Source organism: Neovison vison, chromosome 3 (genome assembly GCF_020171115.1).
Source record: "Neovison vison isolate M4711 chromosome 3, ASM_NN_V1, whole genome shotgun sequence".
Lineage (NCBI taxonomy): Eukaryota > Metazoa > Chordata > Mammalia > Carnivora > Mustelidae > Neogale > Neogale vison.
The window spans coordinates 211,810,117-211,834,486 of NC_058093.1; the positions used below are offsets into that span (position 1 = coordinate 211,810,117).

Genomic DNA, 24,370 nt, shown 5'->3' on the forward strand with positions numbered 1-24,370 from the left:
GAGAGTGTGTGTGTGTGTGTAATCTTTATGATTTTCTGCATTTAAAATCATATTATCTGCAAACAAAATTTCACATTTTCCTTTCCCATTTGGATACCTTTTATTTCTCTCTGTTGCCTTACTGATCTGAGATTTCTAATAGAAGAGGACTTGAACAGAAGTGGCAAAAGCAGCATACCTGTCTTATTCTTTTTTTAAATTTCTTTTCAGCGTAACAATTCATTGTTTATGCACTACACCCAGTGCTCCATGCCATACGTGCCGTCCATAATACCCACCACCTGGTTCCCCCACCCTCCCACCCCCTCCACCCCTTCAAAACCCCTCAGATTGTTTTTCGGAGTCCATAGTCTCTCATGGTTCATCTCCCCTTCCAGTTTCCCTCAACTCCTTTCTCCTCTCCATCTCCCTATGTCCTCCATGTTATATATTACGATTCACAAATGAGTGAAAACATATGATAATTGACTCTCTCTGCTTGACTTATTTCACTCAGCATAATCTCTTCCAGTCCCGTCTATGTTGGATCAAAAGTTGGGTATTCATCCTTTCTGATGGAGGCACAGTACTCCATAATGTATATGGACCACATCTTCCTTATCCATTCATCCGTTGAAGGGCATCTTGGTTCTTTCCACAGTTTGGTGACCATGGCCATTGCTGCTATAAACATTGGGGTACAGATGGCCCTTCTTTTCACTACATCAGTATCTTTGGGGTAAATACCCAGTAGTGCAATTGCAGGGTCATAGGGAACCTCTATTTTTCTTTTCTTTTCTTTTTTTTTTTTTTTAAGATTTTATTTATTTATTTGAGAGAGATAGAGAGACCACAAGTAAGCAGGGAGGCAGGGAGAGAGAGAGGGGGAAGCAGGCTCCCCACTGAGCAGAGAGCCCGATGTGGGGCTCAATCCCAGGACCCTGAGATCATGACCCGAGCCGCAGGCAAAGGCTCAACCCACTGAGCCACCCAGGCGCCCCTCTATTTTTATTTTCTTAAGGAATCTCCACATTGTTCTCCAAAGTGGCTACACCAACTTGCATTCCCACCAACAGTGTAAGAGGGTTCCCCTTTCTCCACATCCTCTCCAACATATGTTGTTTCCTGACTTGGTAATTTTGGCCATTCTTACTGGTGTAAGGTGGTATCTCAGTGTGGTTTTAATTTGAATCTCCCTGATGGTTAGTGATGACGAACATTTTTTCATGTGTCTGATAGCCATATGAGCATACCTGTCTTATTCTTGATCTTAGGAGAAAAGCTTTAACTCTTTCATTATTGGGTCTGATGTAAGCTGTGGTGTATGTACAATATAATTTGTAGCATATGTAGTATGAAGTCCTTTTTCTGTATAGCCTTTATCATGTCAATGTATTTCTTTCTATTCCTGGTTTGTTTTATGTTTATATCATAGGAGAATGTTAAATTTTGTCAAATGTATTTTAGGTATCAATTGAAATTATCATTTCCCCCCATTATTTTGTTAATATACAGGGTATTATGTCGGTTAATTTTCATATGTTGAGCCATCCTTGAATTCAGGAATAAATCCTACTTGGTTATGGTACATAATCCTTTGTACTGCTGAATTCAGTATACTGGTATTTTGTTGAAAAAAAATTTTTTTAAGATTTTATTTATTTGACAAAGAGAGAGTGAGAGCAGGAACAATACAAGCAGGGGGAGTGGGAGAGAGAGAATCAGGCTCCCTGCAGAGCAGGGAACCCGATGCTGGGTTCCATCCCAGGACCCTGGGATCATGACCTGAGCCACCCAGATCCCCTTTGTTGAAGAGTTTTGCATCAGTTTTCAGAAAAGGGCTGTTGAAGCATGGCTTTGGTATCAGGGTAATTCCAGCCTTGTAGAATGAGTCAGTATTTCCTTGCTTGTCAATTTTTGGGGACGGTTTGAAGATTAATGTTAACTCCTCTTTGAGTATTTGTTAGAATTCACTAGTGAAGCCGTCTGGTCCTGGGCCTTCATGGGAGGGTTTTGATTACTGATTCATTCTCCCTGCTAGTTAAAAGTCTGCTCAGGTTTTATTTCTTCATGGGTCATTTTTGGTAGTGTGTGTGTTTTTAGGAATTTGTTCATTTCTTCTAGGTTATGCAATTTGTTGGTGTATAATTGTTCACAGTATTCTCTTATAATCTTTTTATTTAAAAATATTATACAGAGAAAAGACATACTGAACACAAGAGAGTGGGGTTTTTTGTGTTATTATTATTTTTTTTTACATTTTTCAAGTTTATTTTTAAGCAACTGAATTTGGAAAATTAAGGTAGCTAAAAATGTTCCTTTGTCTTTCTTCATTTTTTTTTTCCAGTTTCACTGAGTATAATTGACAAATCTATAAGCTACTTGATGTGCATGTCATGGTGATAGAATATACAAAGACATTGTGAAAGGGTTCCTGCTGTCTGGTTAATGAACACATCCATGATGTCATAACTTTTGTGAGTTTGTGTATGTGAGTCTGTGTATGTGGTGTTTGGGTTTGTTATTGTTGCTCTTTTTGACTTGGTTGGATTTTGTTTTGTGTTTCATGGATTCAAACCTAATCTCCCCTTTTTTTTTTTCATACCTAATCTCTTACACTCATCAGTCCACAGATCCACAGATATCCTGAGATGGTAAAAATACTCCCCACAGGCAGCTTGTAAAGGATGGCTAAGGACAGCTGAAGTCCTCGTAAGGCATGCAGCGTATCAGGGCCTTGCTGGAAAATCCATTTCAGCCTCTCAGCAGCCCTAGTTCCCCGAGGCACGGGGTCTGGAACTTCTGCCTATGGTGGGGTGACTCCCAGCTGAAATAACTGGGTTAGCCTGGACTTCTCTGGCCTGTCCAGAGCTCCCAGCGAGCCCTCGTTGCTCCCTCCCAGAGAAAGACCCGTCATGTGAATGGCAGATCATGACTCTGAAAATCAGGGAATTTCACCCTGAAGTTTCCTTAAGAAATTTCAGAGCACGAGGTTCACACGTTTTTAGCGATGTTGAGTTAAGGAGGCCAGGCATCTTTTTTTTTTTTTTAATTTCATTTATTTATTTGACAGAGAGAGAGATCACAAGTAGGCAGAGCAGCAGGCAGAGAGAGAGAGGGGGAAGCAGTCTCCCTGCAGAGCCCGACGTGGGGCTTGATCTCAGGATCCTGAGATCATGACCCGAGCCGAAGGCAGAGGTCCAACCCATTGAGCCACCCAGGCGCCCCAAGGCCGGGCATCTTGTTGAACAAAGCTGTCAGCTGTTCCTTGCCATAGGAGTGTCTGCAGCACAAGAGATGGTGAGTGGGCGACAGGATGCACGGTTGACATCTGTGGATGGACGGTGCGGCCTCTCCGGGATGTGGACAGCTGGGCGGAGAACAAGCGCACCATGGAACGTTTGAGGTGCCGGGCTGTGCTGGCAGGTCGGGCCAAGTGCACTGCCCTCCCACGCTGCGGAGCTGACCTCAAGCATTTAGTAAATGGGCAGGGTGGGGGGAATCCTCAGCCTAAATGCAATCGTAAAATGGAATGGAATCGTAAAATTCAGAAAGAGATGCATCCACACTTTTCTGAGCTGGTTTGGAAAGCTTCGATTCCCACCTGTACACTGACAAGCCCCCTAGAGGCCTCCTCTCTTGAGGGTGGTTTCTGTTTTGTGGGTGCCGCTCTGCTCTTTCTCCCTCAGGGGATTTTTGCAATGTGGTGGTTAGTTTCTACATCTCTTGGCTTCGCTCTTTCATCAGCTGCATGTCATTTTCTGTGGCTTTGGAAGGACTGGCCTGAGTTTGCTTTCCGCTGCCTTCCTGTGTGCAGATTTGCTGTGGGGACCCCCTGTCTTGCCCTTCACCGCCTCTGCCCCGGCTTTCTTTAAGTCTCCACGGGGGCCTCGCCATTTGTGATCACGCCTTTGCTCTGTGGTCTGTTCCCAGTTCATTGGTTCAACACCATCTTCCATCTTTGGAGGACCCATGTCGGCCATTCCCTAGTACTTGCACTCATAAGTGTGCTAAATACAAGTTAGCCAAGAGCCACTCCCTCAGGTCCTCCAAAGGCAGGAGGATTTGCCCTGGGTACTGGTGTGCTGTGGGCAGCTCTGTGCTGGTTGGGTGCCTCTGTCCAGGGTCCGTGGCCCAGCACCCTCACCCGTCACAGACAGACTTTGGTGTGGACCCGAGGCTGGAGCCATGTACAGACTGGGTGTCTCAGACAGGCCTGGCCTCTGAGGTCCTGATGGGGGGCAGCCCATCAGGCTCCTGATGGGGAGTTCATGACAGGAACGGGGTCTGCATAGGACGCTGATCCTTACCAGGAGCCACAGTGGCTACGGAGCACTCATCCTCCCTTCCCCTCCCGCAACAAGGACCTGGCAGGACCTTCGGGCCGCCCACCACCCATTTTCCACTGGGGCAAGTGAGGTCCATGGGGCAGCTGTGGTTGAGTGGGCAGTGGGCACACAGCATGGCTGGTGTGGGTGTCCTATGGGGGCATCATCCCTCCCTGTGTGCGCATGCACGTAGGGGTGGCTGCCACATGTGCCTGCAGGTGAGTTTTGGGAGGTCCCCAAATGGTAGGCATCCCTCCTACAGTGCTCCCACTGCCTCTGGGCAGGGAAGGGACAGAGACAAGTCCAGCTCCCTGGAGGCTCTTCTGGTATGTGTGGGAGGAGCCAGAGGAGACCCTAAAGTCTGTGCTTGGTGGGGGTGAGGTGGAGCCCCCTGCCCTTTCCCACTGAGTCATTTGCATGTAAAAGGGAGGAGTTTGTTATTGGCGGGAGGTTGGTGGTGTCTGGACTTGTTGCCATGGGCACTCATGAGCTTTGGGAGCAGCTGAGCTGGCTCCCAGCCTGGAGAGGGGGTTAGGAGCAGCAAGGCTGGTGTCCAGCTAAGCTTCTGGAAGGGAAAGATATGCCTGGGGGCCCAGGAGAAGCCAGAGCTGGCTGTGGTCACCTGCTTGTTGGCCCTGGGCAAGAGCAGACTAGGGGGGACCTGGCCCTTGGATGCTGCCAGCCAGGAGCAAGGCTGGAAGGGCCTGGAACCTCCCTCCCCAGGGCGGACCATGCTCTCTCGCCCACACTCACCTCTGACCCATCCAGAACTGGATAGCCACAGCCATCCCACCTGTGCCCACGGCAGCTGGAGGGCCTTCCTGCCACCTGTGGTGCTTGTTGGCCCTGTCCCAGGTGCTGGGCCATGGGCGCTGTGCTGGCAAAGCCTCGTGGAGTCTCCGTACTTGAGTCCCCAGTGTTGTTCCTGAGGAGGAAGGGAAGGAGTGGCCCGTTTCTGGACCCATCTCATTCTTCCCAGGGAACCTTTTTCTGGAGGCTGAAGCCAATCCTGCTGAGCCCCACGCCCCATCTCCCTGGATGGCAAGAACCTGGCTGGGCTTTGTTGGAAGCCCCCTTTGCTAGAGCCCCCCCCCCACCATCTGCTCCCTCCCAGGGCTGTGGTGAGAATTGACCTGGAATTGCTGATTTTGGTCCAGTGCAGGCATACTGGTGCCCACAAACAGCAGGCAGGAATGTGATGGGAAAAGCAGGCAGGGAGGGTGAGGCGAGGGAGTTGGGGGTGCTTATTGACTCAGAGGGGCACCACCGTGTCAGGGTTGGCCCCTTGGCAGCCTCCCCAGGACCTGTGTAGATCTACCCACAAAGGGACTGATCTCTCCCGGGGCCAGCTCTGCCTCGTGCTACTGCCCCGGGGGCCATGACCCCCACCCCAGCGGCTTAGTTAGCAAAGCTGCCGTGGGTCAGGCTGAGGTTGCTTGGGGAGGGCTGCCGGGCAGGGCGCCCAGCATGCAGGGGCACTGCCAAGTGCCTGGTCAGCAGCCATCAGGGTAGCAGGGACCTGCTGGCTGGGATGGGGAGGGGTTCCAGGGCTGGGAGCCTGGTAGAGTGAGTGAGGCCCCTGATGGGGCAGGCTTGCTGGCGTTGGGGGAGGAGTGCTCTGTGCTGGGCTCCAACACCAGGTCCGCATTGCTCTCAGGTTCTCCTCTTGTCCAAGTCTGTCTTGAGGCTGTGGCTGTAGCAGGCCCGCCCCAGACCACAACGCAGGGCCAGCTGCATTCTCCCCTGGGGGAAGGCAGGCAAAGATGGGGACTCCTTACAGCAGGGGAAGCCAGGCAAGAGAAGCAAGGGATAGCGAGCTGGGGTAGGTCTGGGTGCCATGCGCAGCCCCCTTAGTGGACCTGGTGCCAGACTTGCTGTCATCGGACCTGTTCACCCCACAAGGACTTCCTGTACCCAGTTTCCATTGGGTCCTGAGCCTGCTGGCTTGGTTCCCATCAGGTGGGAGTTTTCCCCACTGCCTGTCCCTTTTCCTCTTATCTAGGTGAGCATGGTTCTTCTCAAATTGATGGAAAAGTTTTGGAAATCCTCCAGACTCTAGCAGGCAGCCCTGGGGCTCCTCCCAGGGACCCTTCTGTGGGCAGCTAGGGCAGGTGGCACTGAGTGGGGTGTGGGGGGGAATCGGTCCCAGCTGCTAATCAACAGACTTTGCCACCCTAGCTTCCTTGGCTCTACAACCCAGGAGAGTGACTGGGCCGAGGGGCCCTGCCTCACCCCCCAGAGGCTTGTTGGCCATAGGCTCCTAGGGACTGCACCTCCACTGCCCCTCAAAGGGGCTTTGTGCCACCACAAAGAGGCTCTGTCCCTCACTGAGAAGCCTGGGTGTTGCCATGGTGACAGAGGGGGCCAGGAAGAAGGGGGTCCACCGTCTTGGGGGGAAAGGGCGTTCCTAGCGTACACAGGCCAGGAGCCAGCGTGGGTGACTGCTGCACTTGCCTCCCTGCCGCCCTTGGCCTGTCCTGGCTAGACAGCCTCCCCAGCTGTGCTTTAGTGGGGCTTTCAGGACGCTTCATGGACACCTTGGCCCCTTGGTAGGGGCTGAGCGCCCAGGCTGTGGTGCCAGTCAGATCTGCCTGCTTGTGGTCCCAGTCTGGCTTTGAGGCTCAGCCCCCTCCTCGGGAATGCCTTGGTTCCTATGCCTGCCCCAGGGTAGGGTAGGGTGGGACTCTGAGCCTGGGTCGCAGAACTGGCCCAGCCAAGCTGCTCTGCTGTCCTTGAGATGGAGTGGGGGATGGGAAGAATGTGAGCCTCTGCTGGAAGGGTTTGGGGGAGGCCACTCGGGGGATCTCGGTGGCATTGACCTTGGAAGCAGCTGGCCAGCCCACCTCAGACAGTAGGATACCCTGGGGCTTGACCCCTCCCTTGCCCCCCAGTTTCGCCTGTCATGGCTGAGGTAGAGTGGGTGGGCTGCTGGTGCAAGTAGAGAGGGCACTGTGACTGCCAGCCCCCACCTTCCCTATCTGGAGCTCCACAGCTCCCCAGCCCTGGGCACCTTGGAGTGTCCCTGGGCTGGCTGCTACAGGGACCGCCAAGGAGGCGAATCCTCTTTGCCCACACCCCACACTTGGAGCCTGCAAGGTATCACTGTGGGGCTGTGGCTGCAGCTGGAATGTAGGCCCGCTACTGGAGGGATAGCAAGGGGGCTCCCCTGAATCCCAGCTTGGGACCTGGGGGAGAGCTGTCCATCCCCATCCCATGAGTTCTTGTTTGTTTGTTTGTTTGTTTTTTGTTTTTAAAACAAGCTGTGGCCAGTTTTATTAAGGAAAAATTCTGCGTGATATACTTTTCACCAGTCTGTTCTGGCATGCTTCTAATGGTATCAGAATCACCTGGATCAATGATACTCTGTAGTACCTCCCACATGCTGTACCCCATTCAATGTTATTGCCACTGTAGTGATGGACACCAGTTTTGGCCAACATGGCGTAGTATTCTATTTCAGATTTCCTCAAGGCTGGGCAGTTGTTGGCGAGGATGACCAGCTTCGTTTTGCCATGTCTGATCATTTTCAAAGTCTGCTTTTACTCCAGCACGTCCTTTCCACTTTTCATAATGAGCTGGAACCTAGAGTTGATCAGCTCCAGAGGCTTTTTGGTCTTCTTTGCGGCCACCATCTTCCTGCCTCAGGTGTGGGACGGCCCCAACCAAGAGCAGCCGCCACAATGACCGGGAGAGAGAAAGGGCTCCATTCCATGAGTTCTGACAGAGGCAGTTCCCAGGGAACCAAGGAGACTCAGGGACCAAGGAGACTCAACTGAGGGAGTGCCTCAGTTGGCACAGGGAGCAAGTGTCTGTGACCTGTCCCAGTGGGAATCTTGGGCCACCCCTTTAGGTGCTTCTCGTGATGGCTCCCTGTAGCTCAGGCCTCCCACCAAGGAGGGGATATTCACCTGTCTCTGCCTGCACCCCCGCCAGAGCGAGGCCTGTCTCTGCCATGTCTGGCTGGCGCTCCCAGCTCTAGGCTCTCAGTTCCCAGACCTCAGGCACCCTGGGTCCCCACAAGTGTCCCTGCCTTGACTTGACCCTGAGCCTCCTTCATCAGTACCACCACAGCCCCTGGTCCTTCTGGACCACCTGCCCAGCAGTGCACCTGTCCTGGGGCTAGGTAGCACTGCCATGGACCTGGCCTGCACTTGACCTAGGATACCCCAGTGGCACAGGGGAAGAGCCCCCCACCCCCGATTGTTCTCCTTGCACATGCAAGTCGTCCTCCATATGATCATCAGATGTGTGCTGGACAGCCTGGGGGCAGGTCACTAAGGGGCCATCTGTCCCACACCCGCCCCCACCAAGGAATCTGGTCCCTTGCAACAGGGGTGCCTCCTCTGCTGGGGGAATCTAATTACCAAGCTGAATCCAATTACCATTCTGTCCCTGGAAATCCTTCTGCTTTCCTCAGCCCGCAGGTGGCACTGCCGTGGCCCCTGGGGAGCTGAATTCCCAGGCCGCATCCTTCACTTGTCTGCCTGCTGCAGGCAACTGCTTTTCGTCTCTTCCTTACCTTCAGCTCTAGCAGTAACTTGGCCCCTCCCTGAGCCCTGGCAACACCGGTGGGTACAGAACTCTGCCACCTAGAGGGTCCCTGCCACCTGAGGTGCTTCTCCCTATAGTCTTTCCGCAGGGATCACTTGCTGTTTTCCATGATCATTGCTTTGCATCTTACATCTCTGGCCACATTGCTTGTTTATGGCCTTTACTCAATTGGAGTTGGGGTTTTGGTTTTTCCTTATGGATTTGCAAGTGTGCTTTATAGATGAAGGGTGTCACTTTACTGCTGGGTGTCACAAAGACCTGATGTCCATGTGTTGATTGTCTTTTCCTTGTCTTTATATCTTTTTCTTCTGCTTTCTATTATGGAAAATTGCAAATGCACAACAGTAGAGGGGCTGGTGTGATGTCTCCCTAGGCGCCCCTCACCAGCTTCTGCCATGATGAAGTCAAGGTCTAGAAGTAAAGTCATTGCCTTTCATCTGAAATGCTCTCCGCATATGTTACTCTAAATGGTGTCTGTTCAAAAACAAAACCACCATAAACCACAGCATGTGACGCTGTTTTGCGAGGATGTACAGAAATGCTTTGTTCTTATAAAGCTGAACTGGTCTGTCTTTCCTTGGCAGTTTGTCCCACTGCTTTGAGGGTAAGAATAGCCTTGTCCCGCCCAGACACCCCAGCCCTACATTGACCTCCGAGCAGCACTGCGGTCCTGCTGGGTTTGGACAGACGTGGACTCTGCCCTGTGTGAACTCCCCGGCCCTGGCCTCCTCCTCCAACGGTGGCTCAGTGCCCATCCTTGTGGGCTGGCCAGAGGCTATCCCTGCAGCTGTGGGCACTGTCTGACCATAGTACGGGTGACAGGGTAAAGATGGGCCCCCATGAAGCCTGGCCAGCAGTGTTCGGAGCAGGTCTCCATGCTGGCAGTGTGGAGGGTAGGGGACATGACGCCCTCCTGGGCAAAGAGGGCCTTGGAACCACCAGGCCAGGGTTCTACTGCTCACACCACTTCCCTATCTAGGTGGAGGGTGACGGGTGGGGGGTGGGAGGGGCAGAATGGGGTTCAACCAGTGGCCAGTCCTCTCTTCCCGCTCTTGGGGGACAGCTGGCAGTGGGCCAACAGATGGCTGACGAGGAGTCGGGACTGGAGCCCAGGCCTCCGGCCTGCCTCCCCCTGCCGGCCTGACCCTTAGGAAATTCCTCTAATTCCTCAACCCAGATTGGACTCAGGCCCCATAATTTGATTTTCTGGAGCAGGGTTTGGCTGGACTCCTCATGAGGAAGAATGTCTGGGTCAGCAGGAAGACATCAAATGTGGGTTTAGGTTTCGGGGGAAGGATCAGCGTCTTCCCCTAGCTCCTCTGGTAGTGTCTTTGCTTTCCTGGTAGACCCAAGTGTTGGCCACAGTTGTGCCACAGAGTGCTCAGGCTCCATGCTCCCCCTGCCTAGCAGCATTTCAGAGCCTTGTTCTTATCTACCCGCGCACCCATTCATCCACCCATCTGACTCTCTACCCACCCACTTCCAACCTACTCATTCACCTGCCCATCTGACTCCATCCACCGCCATCCTCTCGCACAACCACCTACCTACTCACCCTCCTATCCATTTCCCCATCCATCTTGCCTCCTGTCCTTTCCTCCCTTCATCCACTCAGCAATCTATCTACCTGGGGTCACTGGGATGTCCAAGCAAAGGTAGGCTTACCCCAGGTTCACTACCTTCATTCCTATCCCAGGTCAGTGAGACTGGGTCTGCACTGCATGTTGGTTCCTGGGTGGTCAGGTGTGGTGAGAAGCAGCCTCCATCAGGGACTGCAAAGCCAGCAGCTGGGGTCTGGCTGAGGGTTGTGGGGGCTCTGCCTCATGGGCAGTGTGGGGACCTTGCCAGGTGAATGGAAGCTGTGATAACCCTGGCCAGAGAGGAGAGCAAGGGTCAGCAAAGACCCCCACAAGCATGGTGCTTCCCTGCTGGCCTCAGGCCCTGCCCAGGATTGGGCCCCTCCCTGATGTCCCCCTGGGGATGATGTCTTTAAAGTTTCATGGTCCATCTTAAAAATTCATGCATAGGGGTTCCTGGGGATCTCAGTCCATTAAGCAACTGCCTTTGGCTCAGGTCATGATCCCAGGGTCCTGGGATAGAGCCCCAAGTCTGTCCATCAGGCTCCCTGCTCAGCAGGGAGTCTGCTTCTCCCTCTCCTTCTTGTGTGCGTGTGCACTTGTGCTCTCTCTCTCTTTCTCTCTCTCTCTCTCAAATAAATAAGATCTTTAAAAAATTCACGTACAGTTTGCTTTTCATGTCATCACATATTTATTGTTTTAATATTTTGAGTTACCATCAGAAAAGCCGCCCTCTGGAGCACTGGCCTGGCTCGCCTGTGCCCACACACACTCCTATGCACAGCCGTACACCGCGGAACCAGGAAGGCCACCACATCAGGACCTTGCATACCCTAGGCCTGTCCTCAAGGCCACTGAGGTGAGGAGGCTGTGGACTACGGGCCCAGCATCCTCCCCACTTACAGGCAGAGAGAGGGGTGCACCCTCGGGCTGGGGCACAGAGCCTGGGCCCCAGACCCAGAGTCTTTGGTCTTCATGGATGACTACAGGGTATTCTTCCTCCAAGCCAGCTGGCGTTTGGGGGTGTCTCCTGGGAGACACACAGTCATTTAGCTCCAGCTGAGAGAACTGGGCAATGGGAAGGTCATTGTGGGGTTTCTCCCTGTAGCCTTAGATTTCTGGGCCTCTTGCTGGCCCCCAGCCAGAGTAAGTGGGCTCCTTTTATGGGGGGGGTTCCTTGGACCCCAGAGCTGGAACATGCTGGAAGGCCCAGGGCAGTGGAACTGGAGGCTGGGGCTACCCTTCCCCTGCTGTCCCCTAGGCCTGGTCTGAAGGGGAGCCTGAAGTCAGTCAGGAACCCATGTCTCGGCACAAGGAAGGAGGAAAGTCACCTAGGTACAGGGCTCACAGATGTCCTGATCCCAGCCTCCCAGGGCCTTGAGACCCGTGCTGCGACCAAGGACTCGAGTGACCCGGCTCCATCCCCTGCCCCACCTTGGGCTGCCCCCCAGGGAGGAAGACCCCACCGTGCCTACTTGGGGCCACCAGGCTCAGTCCTACTCTACTGTTGGGTGGTACCAGCTGTGGGGCTGCGTGCTTCTGGGGCCCATATCCAGGTAGCGGTGAGTATGCCCAGGAGGCTGTGTGCACACAGCCGTGGACATGCCATGCTCTTTGTCCCTTACTCCTTGCTGGCCCCAGAACCCAGTCTATACTTTCCTTAACCCCTCTGCCACCCAAGCGCCTCCCCTCCCCCCAAGATGGTCACCGCCTCTCCCAGCCCAACATGCTGACTTCGCTGCCCCTCTGCTGGGTCACGCTGACAGTTTTCTTTGTGTGGCAGGTGTTGAGGAAAATGAAGCTTAGTTTCTGGGACCTATGCTGGCCTCTTGCTTCATGGGGCCTGGTTTCCCCAGCTTCAGAGTGGGCTGGGCTCCATGGTGTCTTGAACTCCGTGTCCACGCATGCCCCCCAACCCTGTCCCTGACTCAGTTGGTACCAGTGGCCAGGCCCAGCACCGAGCCCTCCTTTCTAGGGCTCTGTTCTTGCAGCTGGCCCTCCAAGAGTGTTGCCTACTGCGCCATGTCTCTAAGTTCAGGCCCTGTGCTGTGAAGGGGCCCTGGGGCCGGCCGAGTCAGCCTCAGCAGGCTGGTGTGGGCTGGGCCAGGAGGAGGCCCTGAGCAGTGCTGGGCATCGCACCACACCCCGAGTGCCTAGCCATGTGGTCTCATGGCCCGCACCCCACCTGCTGGCCTGTTGTTGTGAGCGGGTCTGTGCTCCATATCCTTCCCCTGCTTCTTGTTGCTCACGAAGAGCACATAGGCTGGGCAGCCAGGGAGCCAGCAGCGAGGAGAGTGCTGGTGTGTGGCTGCAGTTGCTGAGTCCCTGCTGCCCCTTCCCACACCCCTGGGGCCCTCCCTACAGATGGGGCTTTACATGCCTGGGGCCCTGCCCTCCACCTTCCCTCCTTATCCAGTATGAGCTGCATGGGCTGCTTCTGAGTTCAGCATCTCAACCAAATTTTTACTCTGTCATGCGGGTGGATAGCACTCTTGTCCCCAGCCAGTGTGGCCTACCTGCTGGTCTGTAGGCCATTGTCATCCCCTCACCTGCCTAGGGGTCCTGCCCACTTGGTGGCTGTGGAGTGCCTTCTCTCTCCCTTCCCACGGGGGCACCAGCTCTGCCACACAAGCTGTGTTGTGGTCCCTACCTTCTCTGGGCCGGAGCACTGCCTCCGTGAGTTGGGCCTGTGTTGGCCCCATGAGGTTGGGATGAACCGGCATGTGCTGTGGGCAGCAGAGGGCCTGGGTGGTCTGAGAGGTGGTCATACCAGCTCTTCCTACCCTTCCCTTCCCAGAGGGCCCTGGATGCTCACGGTCAGTGGTTCTGCTGGGCCTGGCAGGAAGCAGGGGCTCCCAACTCAGAGCCCCACACTCCGCAAGGAGGGAGCTGGCTGCTTCCGGCCTGTCTCGGATTAATGGCTTTTAATTTAGAATTTAATCAATGCAGCTTCTCTCTGGAGAGCTGGATGCTCTGGTCTGGGAGTGAGTCATATGATCTGTGAGTGGGTTGGGCAAGAGGCCTATGATGGCCTCTCTAGGCCTCTGTCCTGGCCCCACCTTGACCTTGCTCTGCTTTGCCTGCAGCCTGCTGGCATCCTGGTCATGGAGGACTGCAACATGCACTCAGCTGCCAGCATCCTGGCCTCGGTGAAAGAGCAGGAGGCCCGCTTTGAGCGACTGACGCGAGCTCTGGAGCAGGAGCGGCGCCATGTTGCCCTGCAGCTGGAGCGTGCCCAGCAGCCCAGCATGGGCAGTGGTGGTGTGGGCAGTGGGCAGCCCCTGCCAATGGCCTGGCAACAGCTGGTCCTGCAGGTAACACCCCATGACTCTGGAAGGGTGGAAATGGCCAAGTAGGGGAACAATCAAGGGGCCTTGGTGGACCACAAGCCAGTATTGGATGACTTATTGCAAGATATCTTGGGGCCTCTGAAGAGGGGAGGAAAGTGGGATCCCAAGGGGACTGGAAGCCTCACTTGGGTGTACAGGGCAGCCTGTGATGAATGGGCAGGACATAGCCCAACACTCCGAATGGCACCCTCCACTCAAATGAGTCCTCAGAGCCCAGGTAGCTGGGCAAGGCCTATTCTGGGCAGCTCAGCAGTCACTCTGGTGACACTGAGGGTTTTGCCAGCCCTGGAGTCTGCTTGCCATGGTATCCTCCTTTGTCGCATGCATCAGTGAGTCAGCCCAAGGAGAAGACTTGAGCAAGGCTCTGGGGTCTGCCTACGGCTCAGAGGGTGACCTGGAGCCTCAGTTTCTCCACCAGCCAATGCCCTTAAACTGGGCTCAGGCTCCTGCTCAGCCCCAAGAGGCGTGAAGCCCTGTCTGCTCTGTGGCCAGGCCCTAAGCATATGGCCTGGACCCCTCCTTCCAGCCACTGTATCCCAGGACCTAACCTACGGATGGAGCACAAGAGCATCTGGTTTATGGGGAAGGAGGGACAGAACAAGAAAACGGGGGAGGCCTGGAGTTTGGTGTGATTTTTCAGTTCATATTACTGACTGAGGGACAAGGCAGGGGCTGGCAAGGCACATCACAGGAGCTCCTATCACAGGAGCCAGGAGAAGGAGGGCCCTGCGTGGGAGTCCACTCTACAGACCTCCCACTATTGCTCCTCCTCACTACCAGATCCAGAGGCTGGTGGCGAGGGGCACAGCCTACTTAGTCTCCTCACAGGGTGATCCTAGAGGGCTCTCCCGATTGTGGTCTGCTTCTCTGGCTCAGCTACCTGAGCAGGAGTAGCACCATTGCTCTCCTAAACCTGGCAGCCAGACCTCCTCCCGGTATGTCCCCCGGCACCTGCTCTCATCACTGGACCCCTACTCTAGGCAACCAGACAGGCTCTTGGCAGCATGGGGCAACCTGTACCTATGTGGCTGGAGAGAGAGGGAGCAATGTATCGGTCTCCGTTGAGACTGACTCAGCTGGGCCTGACTCTGCCTGGCCAGGGCACGTGGGGCTCAGAAAGCAGCAGCCCATGTCAGGACAGGGGACCTGGCACGTGACCTCCCCCCCCCCCAAGACCACTGATGGTCTCATCTGTCAGTGGGCAATCCACCTACACAACCCAGCGTGGTATACAGTCAAAGCCAAAAACGTGTCTCTAGAGGGCCCGTACGCACCAGCAGTCCCCACAATTGGGAAGCTATCTTTCCAAGCCTTGGGTTCTGAGATGGGCCAAAGAGCCAGTTCTCAGGAGGCCAGGACTGAGGCAAGGTGGGTCCAGGTGCAAGAGCCCACCCCCACCATCCCCTGGATCTCAGGCACCGCAGAGGCTGAGGTCTGCACCCCCAGATGTGGGGAGTGGAATAGCCCAGCTGGGCCACATGGGGACAGTGGCAGTCAGTGACCTCAAGGCCATCCTTCAGGCGCCAGGCCCTCTTTCAAGCTCTCCCAGGCCGGAAAGGGCTTTAGCCTCCAGCCCAGAGGGCACTGCTGAAGGTCAGTGCCCCCAGAGTGCCCCCATAGCCTGGAGCTGCCCTGGCCTCCTGGGGCCTGTGGACTAAAGACTTAAGGCTGTGACCTCTCCCCGCCCACTGTCCTCCTGGCCTGCCCTTAGTTTTCTGTCTCTGGGGAGGAGATGGTTTTCTCAGGGCAAGATCGGAGAGAGTGTGTGTTCCCAGGGCTGGGGGTGGACTGGCAGGGCTGATGGGACATTGGGGGAGGAGGGGCCACATCCGCTGACCAGGGCTGGCAGCCCTGATCCCAGAATTGCTTCCCAGATTTGTCTCAGCAGGAGATTCCTAGTGACCTACCTGCTGGGCCCCAGGGCTGCCTGGAGCTGGTCTTCAGGGTTAGAGCTGGGGTCTGTGAAGCTCAGGGCCAGTGGTGAGGCGGGTCACTGGGACTAAGTGGGGTTGAGAGGGGTAAGGGGTTGAGAGGCCAGGGGCTACTGCTGTGTTCCCCAGGCTGCAGCGCTGTGCTGGCCACCTGCCTTTAATCCTCCAACAGGAAGAGCTCCCGGCTCCAGACACTTGGCTAGAGCAGGGCCAGCCCTCAAGTAGTGTGTGTGTTTGTGTGTGTGGCCGGGGGGATGCCTTTAGGGACCTGGCCAGCCCCAGGTTAGGCTGAGGTGGGTTTGTGGCTGGGGTACTAGCAGCTGGTGAAATTAGGGAGAAGGCAGAAGCAGCTGAAATGTAAGTTCCCTCAGGGCAGTGGTCCAGTCCTCTTGCTGTTGTCCCTGTTCCAGGTGGCTCCCTGTGGGGTTGCCAAGGATGGAAGATAATGGGGCCAGTGGTCAGGGCAACTTAGCCTTGTGCAGATGGGGGAAACAAAGGCTTGGAAGGACATGTAGCCAACACTCAGAGGTGCCTGAGCATGCTGGCTGCGTGCAAGAAGGGTAGCCCCTGGTGGGGCCTGGATTTCCTGCATGGGGTCTGGGGCAAAGCAGGAGGGGGGCAGGAAGCCAGGAGCCCTCCTCTCTTGCCAGACCCATGGAACCTCCTTGCACTGCCCCTTGCCCTTATTCATCTCAGAGCCTAGTTTCCTTATCTATGATACAAGAGCTGTTGGCTTGCCTTTGTGGGGTATGACCCAAGAGGGCTCCAGAGCCCAGCCCAGCCCTTCTGGGTCTGCATTTCCATCCAGCACCACCAGACTCTCTGGGGCGTGGCTGTACCTTCATTCCTGCCTGGTTTGGAAAAGTCCTGATTAACCAGCCACTGTGACATCACTCCCCCTCACCCCCAACTGCATCAGAAGTATGGAGGAGAGAGGGTGTGTGGCCCTCTTGGCATCGGGAGCATTCACCCAGAGTCACCCAACTGCTGAGCACCCCACAACCACTCTCACCTATTTGATCTGCTCTGACACCCCTAAGAGGGTGGGGGAAACCCTGGGCCTCTGTGTGTTGATGGGGAGAACCCAAGACAAAGTGGATCAGTGCCAGGTCCATCTGGCAGGCCCCAGCTGAACTTTGTTGAGGCACTTAATTTGGGGTGGGTGGGCTATGCTGGGGTTTGGGCAAGGGCCTGGGGCCCGATCTGGGTCACTTGAGAGCCCTTGTCATGCTGAATATCGCTGTAACTACTCTCTGATCAGCCCTCATTTCACAGCAGGGCCAAGTTTCTCGCAGCCCAGGTGAGCAGCCTGTGTAAAGAGGATGGCTGCCCTGGCCCCAGCTAGGCCAGAACTCAGTTTCGCTAACTGCAGGGGGAGGGGCCTGTGAGTTTTTTTTTATTGGAGGTAAAATGAGGCATGGGAAACAGGACTCAGCCAAAGTCACTCGGCGGGAAAATGTCAGCCCCGCCGGGGAAGTGGGGGAACGAGGAGTCCAGGCCGGCTGCTGAGGAGTTAGGGGCGACCTCGGCCCGGCTCTGGCAGCTGAGCTGCTCCCAGCGCGGGGTTGGGGGTGGGGGGGCGGGACCTCGCCCCGCCCCTCCGGCTCCCGCCCCGCCACCCCGCTGGCCCCCGCCCCGCCCCGCCTGGGCGCGGCCCAGCTCCATTGGCTGCTCGCCGTGACCGCCGCCAGATCCGCCCCCGCGGGGAGCGAGTCCGCCGAGCCCGAGCCCGAGCGGCCGAGGCGCCGGAGCCGAGCCCGGTTCAGCTGCCGCCACCGCTTCCGTCGTCCTTACCGGCCCGCGCCGCCCCCCCTCCCCAAGCCCGGCCCGATGCCGGCCGAACTCAGACAGGTTGGAGGGAACTTGGTCCCAGGCGTGGGGGCACCGTCCCGGGGGCCAGGCGGCAGAGGGCGGGGCACCGGCCTTCCCGGGAGGACCCGCTTTTGTTCCGCGGAGCCGCCGGCCGGAGGAGGCTATTGTCTGCGCTTCGGGCCGGCGCGTTCTGTCCCGGGGCGGGCGGGGCGGCGGAGTGAGCGCGCCGCCCGGGGGGGTGTGCAAGGCGCGGGGCGGGGCGGCGGGGTTTCTGGGGACCCGTCGCGGGCGCCCCGGGCGGTGCGACTCGGCGCCGGGAAGCGAGGGACAGGATCGGGGTGGGTGCACCCCAGGGCAGCGCCCAGGACAGGTGCCTGGGTCGCATGTGGTGGGTGAGGGCCTTTCTGAGCAGCCCCTCTGTGCAGGAGGGATGCCGAGTCCGGAGAGGGCAGCCGGGCTAGGCCTCCAGCTCCCTGGGGGTCTCGGTGGGCAACCCCTCCCCTCCACACTCTTAGCGCGGCCCTGACTCTAGGGACCTGCGAAGGAGCTTCCGGAGCTTTAATGGAAGCCCTGTCTGCCGAGGCAGCGCACGTGAGGGGAGGGGTGGAAGAGGGCCCTGCCCATGTGCGGAGGCGGTGTGTGTGTGGGGGGTGGGTCTCCGAGGAAAACCCGGTCAGTCAGCCTCCCTGTGCTGGGAAGGAGCGGGAGGGAGGCATTTGGGCAGCCAGCACCTCCGTGCTCAGAGGGTTTGGGGTGCGGTAACAGGCAGGGAAACTGAGGCTGGAGGAACAACTGCCCCAAGCTCTTTGTGTTTGGGGGCCACCTGCCTCTTCCTGGCAGCTGAGTTTGTGCCTGCTATGCAACTTTGGTATGGCCCCTAGGGTCGACCTACTGAGTGTCCCATGATGTAAGGGTCAGCTGGGGGCAGCTGGGGCCACTGTGTAGCTGATGGATGTGGCTTGGGCTTGGAGAAACTGCAGTGGGTGACAGCCAGCCCTGCTATCCCCCACAGCCTCGCTTCCCCAGTCTGCTGGGCACCCACTGCCCCATGGTGTCTTGGCCACTCAGTGTGGACTGCAAGCCCTAGTAGGTGGCCTGCTGCCCTGGGGAGGTGATGAGCCCCCCATCTGCCTGGGCTGGGCAGAGGCTCTGGACATCAGGGAAGGGCATCTGTAATGGCCAAGAGCTTGCCCTCCGATGAGAGATGCCAGCATGGATTGTCTTGGACTCTATCAGGGATGGCTGTGCTGGGGTGTAGGGGGTAGGGGGACATGTTCGTCCCTTCATTCCTCCATTCATTTATTCAGTGCCAGCTGTCTTGTGCCCTTTGTGGGCCAGGACGGGATTGTGGGAGCCAAGTGTGGGATCCTACCTTAACCCATTCTCTGAGTGTGCGGTGGGACCATGGGCAGGGTGGGGCACCTGGCTTGAGGTTTGCTCTTCACAATACACACCATGGGTGCTCATCTGTGAAGTGCGGTTGGTGACATTGATCCATGCCTCTGGAACCCCAGTCCAACCCCCCTTCCCCATTATGACTTGGCTTGTTTTCCCATCCCCTCCCTCTGCCATTCCCACACGTACCTCGGATGTGGTTGTAGGCCTTTGCGGCCCACAAGAGTGGTGGCCCCTCTGTATGTTGGCCCACATCTTGTATTCTACTCCCCATGTTCCTTAGGTCCAGCCACCAAGGTGTCCGGGACTGGCACTATCCCGCTTGTCCTTTGGCTGTGATATCCTGGGTGCCTTCTGTTTCCATATGAGGAAGCTGAGCCCCAGGTGTGTGACAGGGCCTATGGCCCTCTCTCTGTGCCTCTGGGGACCCTCTTGAGAGCAGTGGTGGCTGATTGGGTTTACCTTTCTGAGTACTGGCCATTCTGGCCTCGGACTTGGAGTCTTGGGCCAGGCCCCTTCCACAAGTTCAAGGGAACTCCTGGGAAACCCTGGGTCTGGATAGCAGCCCCACTCTGGGCCAGGCCTATAGACCTTGGACCGGATAGACCATGGATGGGAGTGCCATGGGGACAGTTTGGGCTGTGGAGGTAGGTGATGGGAGACAGGTCAGTGGTCCCAGGAAGAGGGGCAAGAATGCAGCTAGGGATGGGGAAGTTGACAGGATTTGGCTTGGGATGCAAAGGGCTGGGGGTTATGGGTCCAGGCTGGTGTTCATGTATGGGGTGCAGAGGGGCCCTGAGCTGCATGGCCAGGGGTCTCTGGGTTCTGCCTTCCCGGGTAGGTAGACATGTGGCCCTCGAGCAGAGTTTTGAGGTCATATGAAGATGCAGGCACCCCAGTCAGCTGCCTCTGTTGAGTGCCATCTGTTTGCCAGTCATCATTCCACAGACCCATGCCACCACCCCAAAGATGTTACAGAGGCCTGAACCGTGTTTTGACCTTGGGCCTTTCCCCACCACAGGCTTTGGTTCCCTACTCTGCTGCCTGCTCTGAGACCACCCGGAGTGGGTGGTTGAGGGGGTGTCCAAGTAGTCTGGTCACAGGGGTGGGAGACAGGAGGAGGTGATGGAGATGTGTTGGCACATGCAAGTCCCTCTGGGGGCAGCAGACGCTTTGTACCAGGGACTGTTAGGACAGCATGCAGATGGACGCGCTTGGGCCCGTGGGCCAGGCTGTGTGCTTACACACACACCTGTGTCTGTGCACGTGTCCCTGTTGGAAGCACCAGGTACATGCACACATGTCCAGTTCCTTATCTGCATGTGTGCCCAGGCGTGTGTAACGGGGGCCGGGCCTTCCTGTGATCACCGGCTGACTCACGCTCCTGCCTGCCCGCCTGCCTGGGTGAAGTCATCGCCTGTTTTTAGCTCCCTGAGGTCATTTGCCAGTTGGGGCTCTTGGGGCCTCAGGATCCCACTACCAGGCTGCCTGGACTGGGCATTGGTGGGTGATGCTGTGAGGTTGCCAGGCACTGGGGTGGGGTGGGGTGGGGGGGTCCTGGCTCTTCTGGACCCCCATCTCTTCATCCCTCGTGCTGCACTGTGTCAGACCCTCATCACAGGCTAGAATGAGAATAAACTGAGTCACGGTAGCATTGGAGTCTGAGGTGTGCTTCCTCCTCCTCCTCCCTTATCACACCCAGCCCCTAACTGGGGAGTTGGAGGCTCTTCTATCCACTCTCAGGGCCACGTCCTCCTGGCAGTGCTCTGGTCCCCTCTTGTCCATCTTGCTCCTCGCTCCTCCCCTCCACTTGCAGCCACAAGGCTGTGGCCCTAGGCCCCTCCATGCCTGGCCCCCCAGGGCCCAAGAGAGGGCACCTGACACACCTGACACACATTTGCTCCCACAGTTGCTAAATACAGGTGGGGCAGGTGAGACACCAGTGACAGGCTCTCCCTGAATCTTCTGGTCTGGAACTGTCCCGGCTCCCAGGGCCTTCAGAGAAGAGCCCAGGCCGCCTACCCTGGCAGCCCAGCCACACGTCCCCCCTATTCAGGGTCCCAGCTTCCTCCTCCTCCTCAGGGAACATCATTCCTCCTTCCTGGCCACGTCCCCATCACGCTTTCCACCTACAACCCCAAACTGAGTGGCAGCCAAGGCTGCGGCCCACAAGGGGTGAGGTGTTAGCTGGAAGGCCTTGCAAAATGGCCTTACCTATGGATGCCTGAGATCCCCTGTCAGTGGTTTGTGGAGTCCTGGCTAAGCCTCTCCCTTCTGTTAGGCCTCTGTTTTCCTTTCTATGAAATCACATACTGTTATCCTCTTTGGTCCTGCTTCTGGGAGCAGAGGCTGCATTCTGGGGCTTCGTTCCTGTGTCTCCAGAGCCCAGGGAATACGCCTGTCCTGACATAGTGCAGGCCTATATCTGGACCTCCGAAGAGTTTGCGGGGGTCCAGAATCAGCACTGTGTGCAGTTGGGGGCTTAAGCATTTTGTCAGGGCAGTACCCAACCTGAGGAGACTCTGCACCCCAAGAACCTTGGGAAGCCAGCCCCAGGGCAGCCCTGGGCATCTAGGCTTACATACCTCCCACACCCAGGGCCAGGAGCAGAGTAGGGCTCTGGTGGTGGGCAGATAGTGTTGTGGCCTTCCTTGGGCCTCAGCTCTGTTTCTGGATAGGGCCTCAGAGGCCTGGGGGCCCAGACAGGGGAACCATTCCTCAAGGCACAGCATCTGGGCCACAGAGCAGGGCCTGTCCTCCTGCTGACCTGGCCCCCGCTGCCCCCCGCTGCCCAGGAATGTGTTCCTGCTTGCCTGCCCACGGTAGCTTGTGTTTCAGTCCCTATCCATGCTGGCCAGATGCTAATCCTGGGACGTTGGCATGCTATGGGGACCCGGGCAGTCAGAGGCCCAGGGGTAGATGGACTTCAGCTCTCAGCCCCCCTTTGCCAGTCAGCACAGTCAGTTCAGCTCTGTTATGGAGCCTCTGCTTCCCCATTGGCAAGTCTGGCCCTAGGTGTAGGGCCTTAAAAAGGCCTCTGTCCAGAGTTGTCTTCCTGGAATTCCACCATGGTCATCCCCTGCAGGGATGAAGGCAAGGGGAGCTGCAGTTGGGGAGATCTTGGAGGGAGGTATATGGAGAGGGGACACCAGGGCTCCCATCAAGGACTAACTGGGGACACCTGGCCTGAATCACCACCTCAGGGTTCTGAGAAAACACCCAGCACCTCAACAGGGAGCGCCAAATGCTGGCCCAAATGAGGTCGGGCTAGGCTCTGCCCACTCAACACCCTAAGAGTATCCAGGCCGGAAGGAGCAAGGGTATTTTGGGCATTCTGAGAACTGGGTATTTCCGTCCTGCGAGGGCGTCTGGCTGGCCTTGGGAGCAGTGGGGGCCTGGGTGTGGCCCTGGGGAGTCAGTGAGTGTTGTTGAAGCTGCTCCCCGAGGCCTCTGCATTCAGGGTTTCTTGGGAAGAGGCCCAGGACACAGGGAGGCCCAGCGGGGGGTAGTGAGCTGTGTCCAGAGTCCAAGCTCCAGGTCCCACCAACCTCCTTGGGCCACCAGGAACCTGTAGAAGCCAGGCCTTGGAGCTCCGCTCAGGGAGGCACCAGGACTGGGGGAGGTCAAGCCCCAAAGACCTCCATGGAATAGGGCAGCAGGATCAGTCAGCCCCATGGCATTCAGAGGCAGGAATGGGCTGGGGGCTAAGATAGGCTCTGGGGCCTGTGGGTTCCAGCGGTGGGAAGAAGGCCCTCCTGGCCTCTAGGCCAGCACTAGCATCCACACTCTAGGGCCAGCGAGCTGTGGGTCCTCCCACTGACAACCCCTCACCCCACCCCACCCCACCTAGGAGCAGAGCCCGGGCAGCCAGGCCTCACTGGCCACAATGCCAGAGGCGCCCGAGGTGCTGGAGGAGACCGTGACAGTAGAGGAGGACCCTGGCACCCCTACCTCCCATGTGTCCATTGTCACATCAGAAGACGGCACGACTCGGCGCACTGAGACCAAGGTATGGCCAGGCCCAGGCAGTGGACAAGTAGGCCATGTAGCCACGGTTGTTGCATGTACAGAGGGGCCTCCCAGGGCACCAGTTGGGCTGGTGTCTGGGTCTCTCAGGCTGCCCAGCCTGCCCACCGGCCACCCACTTCCCCACCAGGTCACCAAGACGGTCAAGACGGTGACTACGAGGACAGTGCGCCAAGTACCCGTAGGCCCAGATGGCCTACCCCTGCTGGATGGAGGCCCCCCGCTAGGCCCCTTTGCAGACGGCCCGCTGGACCGGCACTTCCTGTTGCGCGGGGGCGGTCCGGCAGCCACACTTTCCCGTGCCTACCTCAGCAGTGCGGGCAGCTTTACCGATGGCCCTGAGCCCCGTGATGTCCCCAGCTATGGCAGTCTCTCCCGGGGGCTGGGTGTGCGGCCCGCACGTGGCCCCCTTGGCCCAGGCCCCGTCGATGGCTGCTTCACACTGCCTGGCCGACGTGAGGCCTTCCCTGCAGGCCCCGAGCCTGTGCCGCCAGCTGGTCGCTCCCAGCCGGAGCGCTTCCAGGCAGAGCCATACGGCTTAGAGGATGACACCCGCAGTCTGGCTGCTGACGATGAGGGTGGCCCGGAGCTGGAGCCTGACTACGGTACTGCCACAAGGAGGAGGCCTGAGTGTGGGCGTGGCCTTCGAACCAGGTGAGGACCCTCAGTCTGGCCACCACCTCTGGGAAGTCTGCCTTCCATTCCCCTAGCAGAGAGTCCTCTGCAGGAGGTCTAGCTGCAGGGGCTAAGTTAGTTAGTTACACACTGGTTTCAATCAGCTTCAATTCAAGGACAGCCGCAAAGGAAGCTTCTGGAATAGTGGAAGTTGCACCCGGCACCTTCCCTAGAAGTCTGGAGGATTAGGGAAGTCAGTGACCATGCCCAACACCCACTGTCCCTGCTCCAGACAGATGACCATGAAGGTAGGAACACAAGAGGTTCAGAACATTTCCTGTGAGTCTGAGGCTCCAGCCTTTCCCCAGGCCTCAATTGTCCCTGTGTACAGAAGCAACCAGAAACTAGGCTATCAAGCATCGACTCTGGTTCTGTCACCTCGGCCCTCAGTTTTTCCATCTGTAGAGTGAGAACTTGATCACAGCCTTGGTGTGAATTATGCTGGGTGACCACAGGCAAGACACCTGACCCCTCCTAGCCTCAATCCCTGCTCTAGGAAGTAGGTTTGCTGGTGACATCCCACAAGGACATCTTGTACTCTGGGGGACTGGGGGCCTGAATGCCCCTTATATGGTCCCACCAGAATGGCTGTGTGCAGGGAGGGTCACCTCCTGCCCCCACATCCTGGCAGATCTCATGTCACAGAGATGGTTCTCACAGGAAAGCAGGATCCCAGTCACAGATAGATGTTTCATAGAAATGCATTTAACTCCCAATTGGGGAATGCTGCATGGTGATGGGAGTGA

At 56.9% G+C, this 24,370-nt stretch overlaps 1 protein-coding gene and 1 pseudogene across 5 annotated transcripts in view; one reads left to right on the forward strand and one right to left on the reverse strand.

The window, feature by feature from the left end:
- ARVCF (ARVCF delta catenin family member) overlaps positions 1-24,370 on the forward strand; it is a 52,703-nt gene that overhangs the window by 18,035 nt on the left and 10,298 nt on the right. For 3 of the 5 annotated variants that reach the window (XM_044243700.1, XM_044243704.1, XM_044243703.1), the window contains exons 3-5: positions 13,522-13,749; positions 22,774-22,932; positions 23,080-23,603. In XM_044243700.1, the coding sequence (XP_044099635.1) occupies positions 13,540-13,749; positions 22,774-22,932; positions 23,080-23,603 (893 nt within the window). In that variant the 5' untranslated portion in view covers positions 13,522-13,539. Of the gene's footprint in view, positions 1-11,208; positions 11,295-13,521; positions 13,750-17,459; positions 17,568-22,773; positions 22,933-23,079; positions 23,604-24,370 lie in introns of those variants that run through there. The other 2 variants (XM_044243701.1, XM_044243705.1) reach the window with 2 other exon arrangements.
- On the reverse strand, positions 7,583-8,492 carry LOC122903159 (annotated as a pseudogene).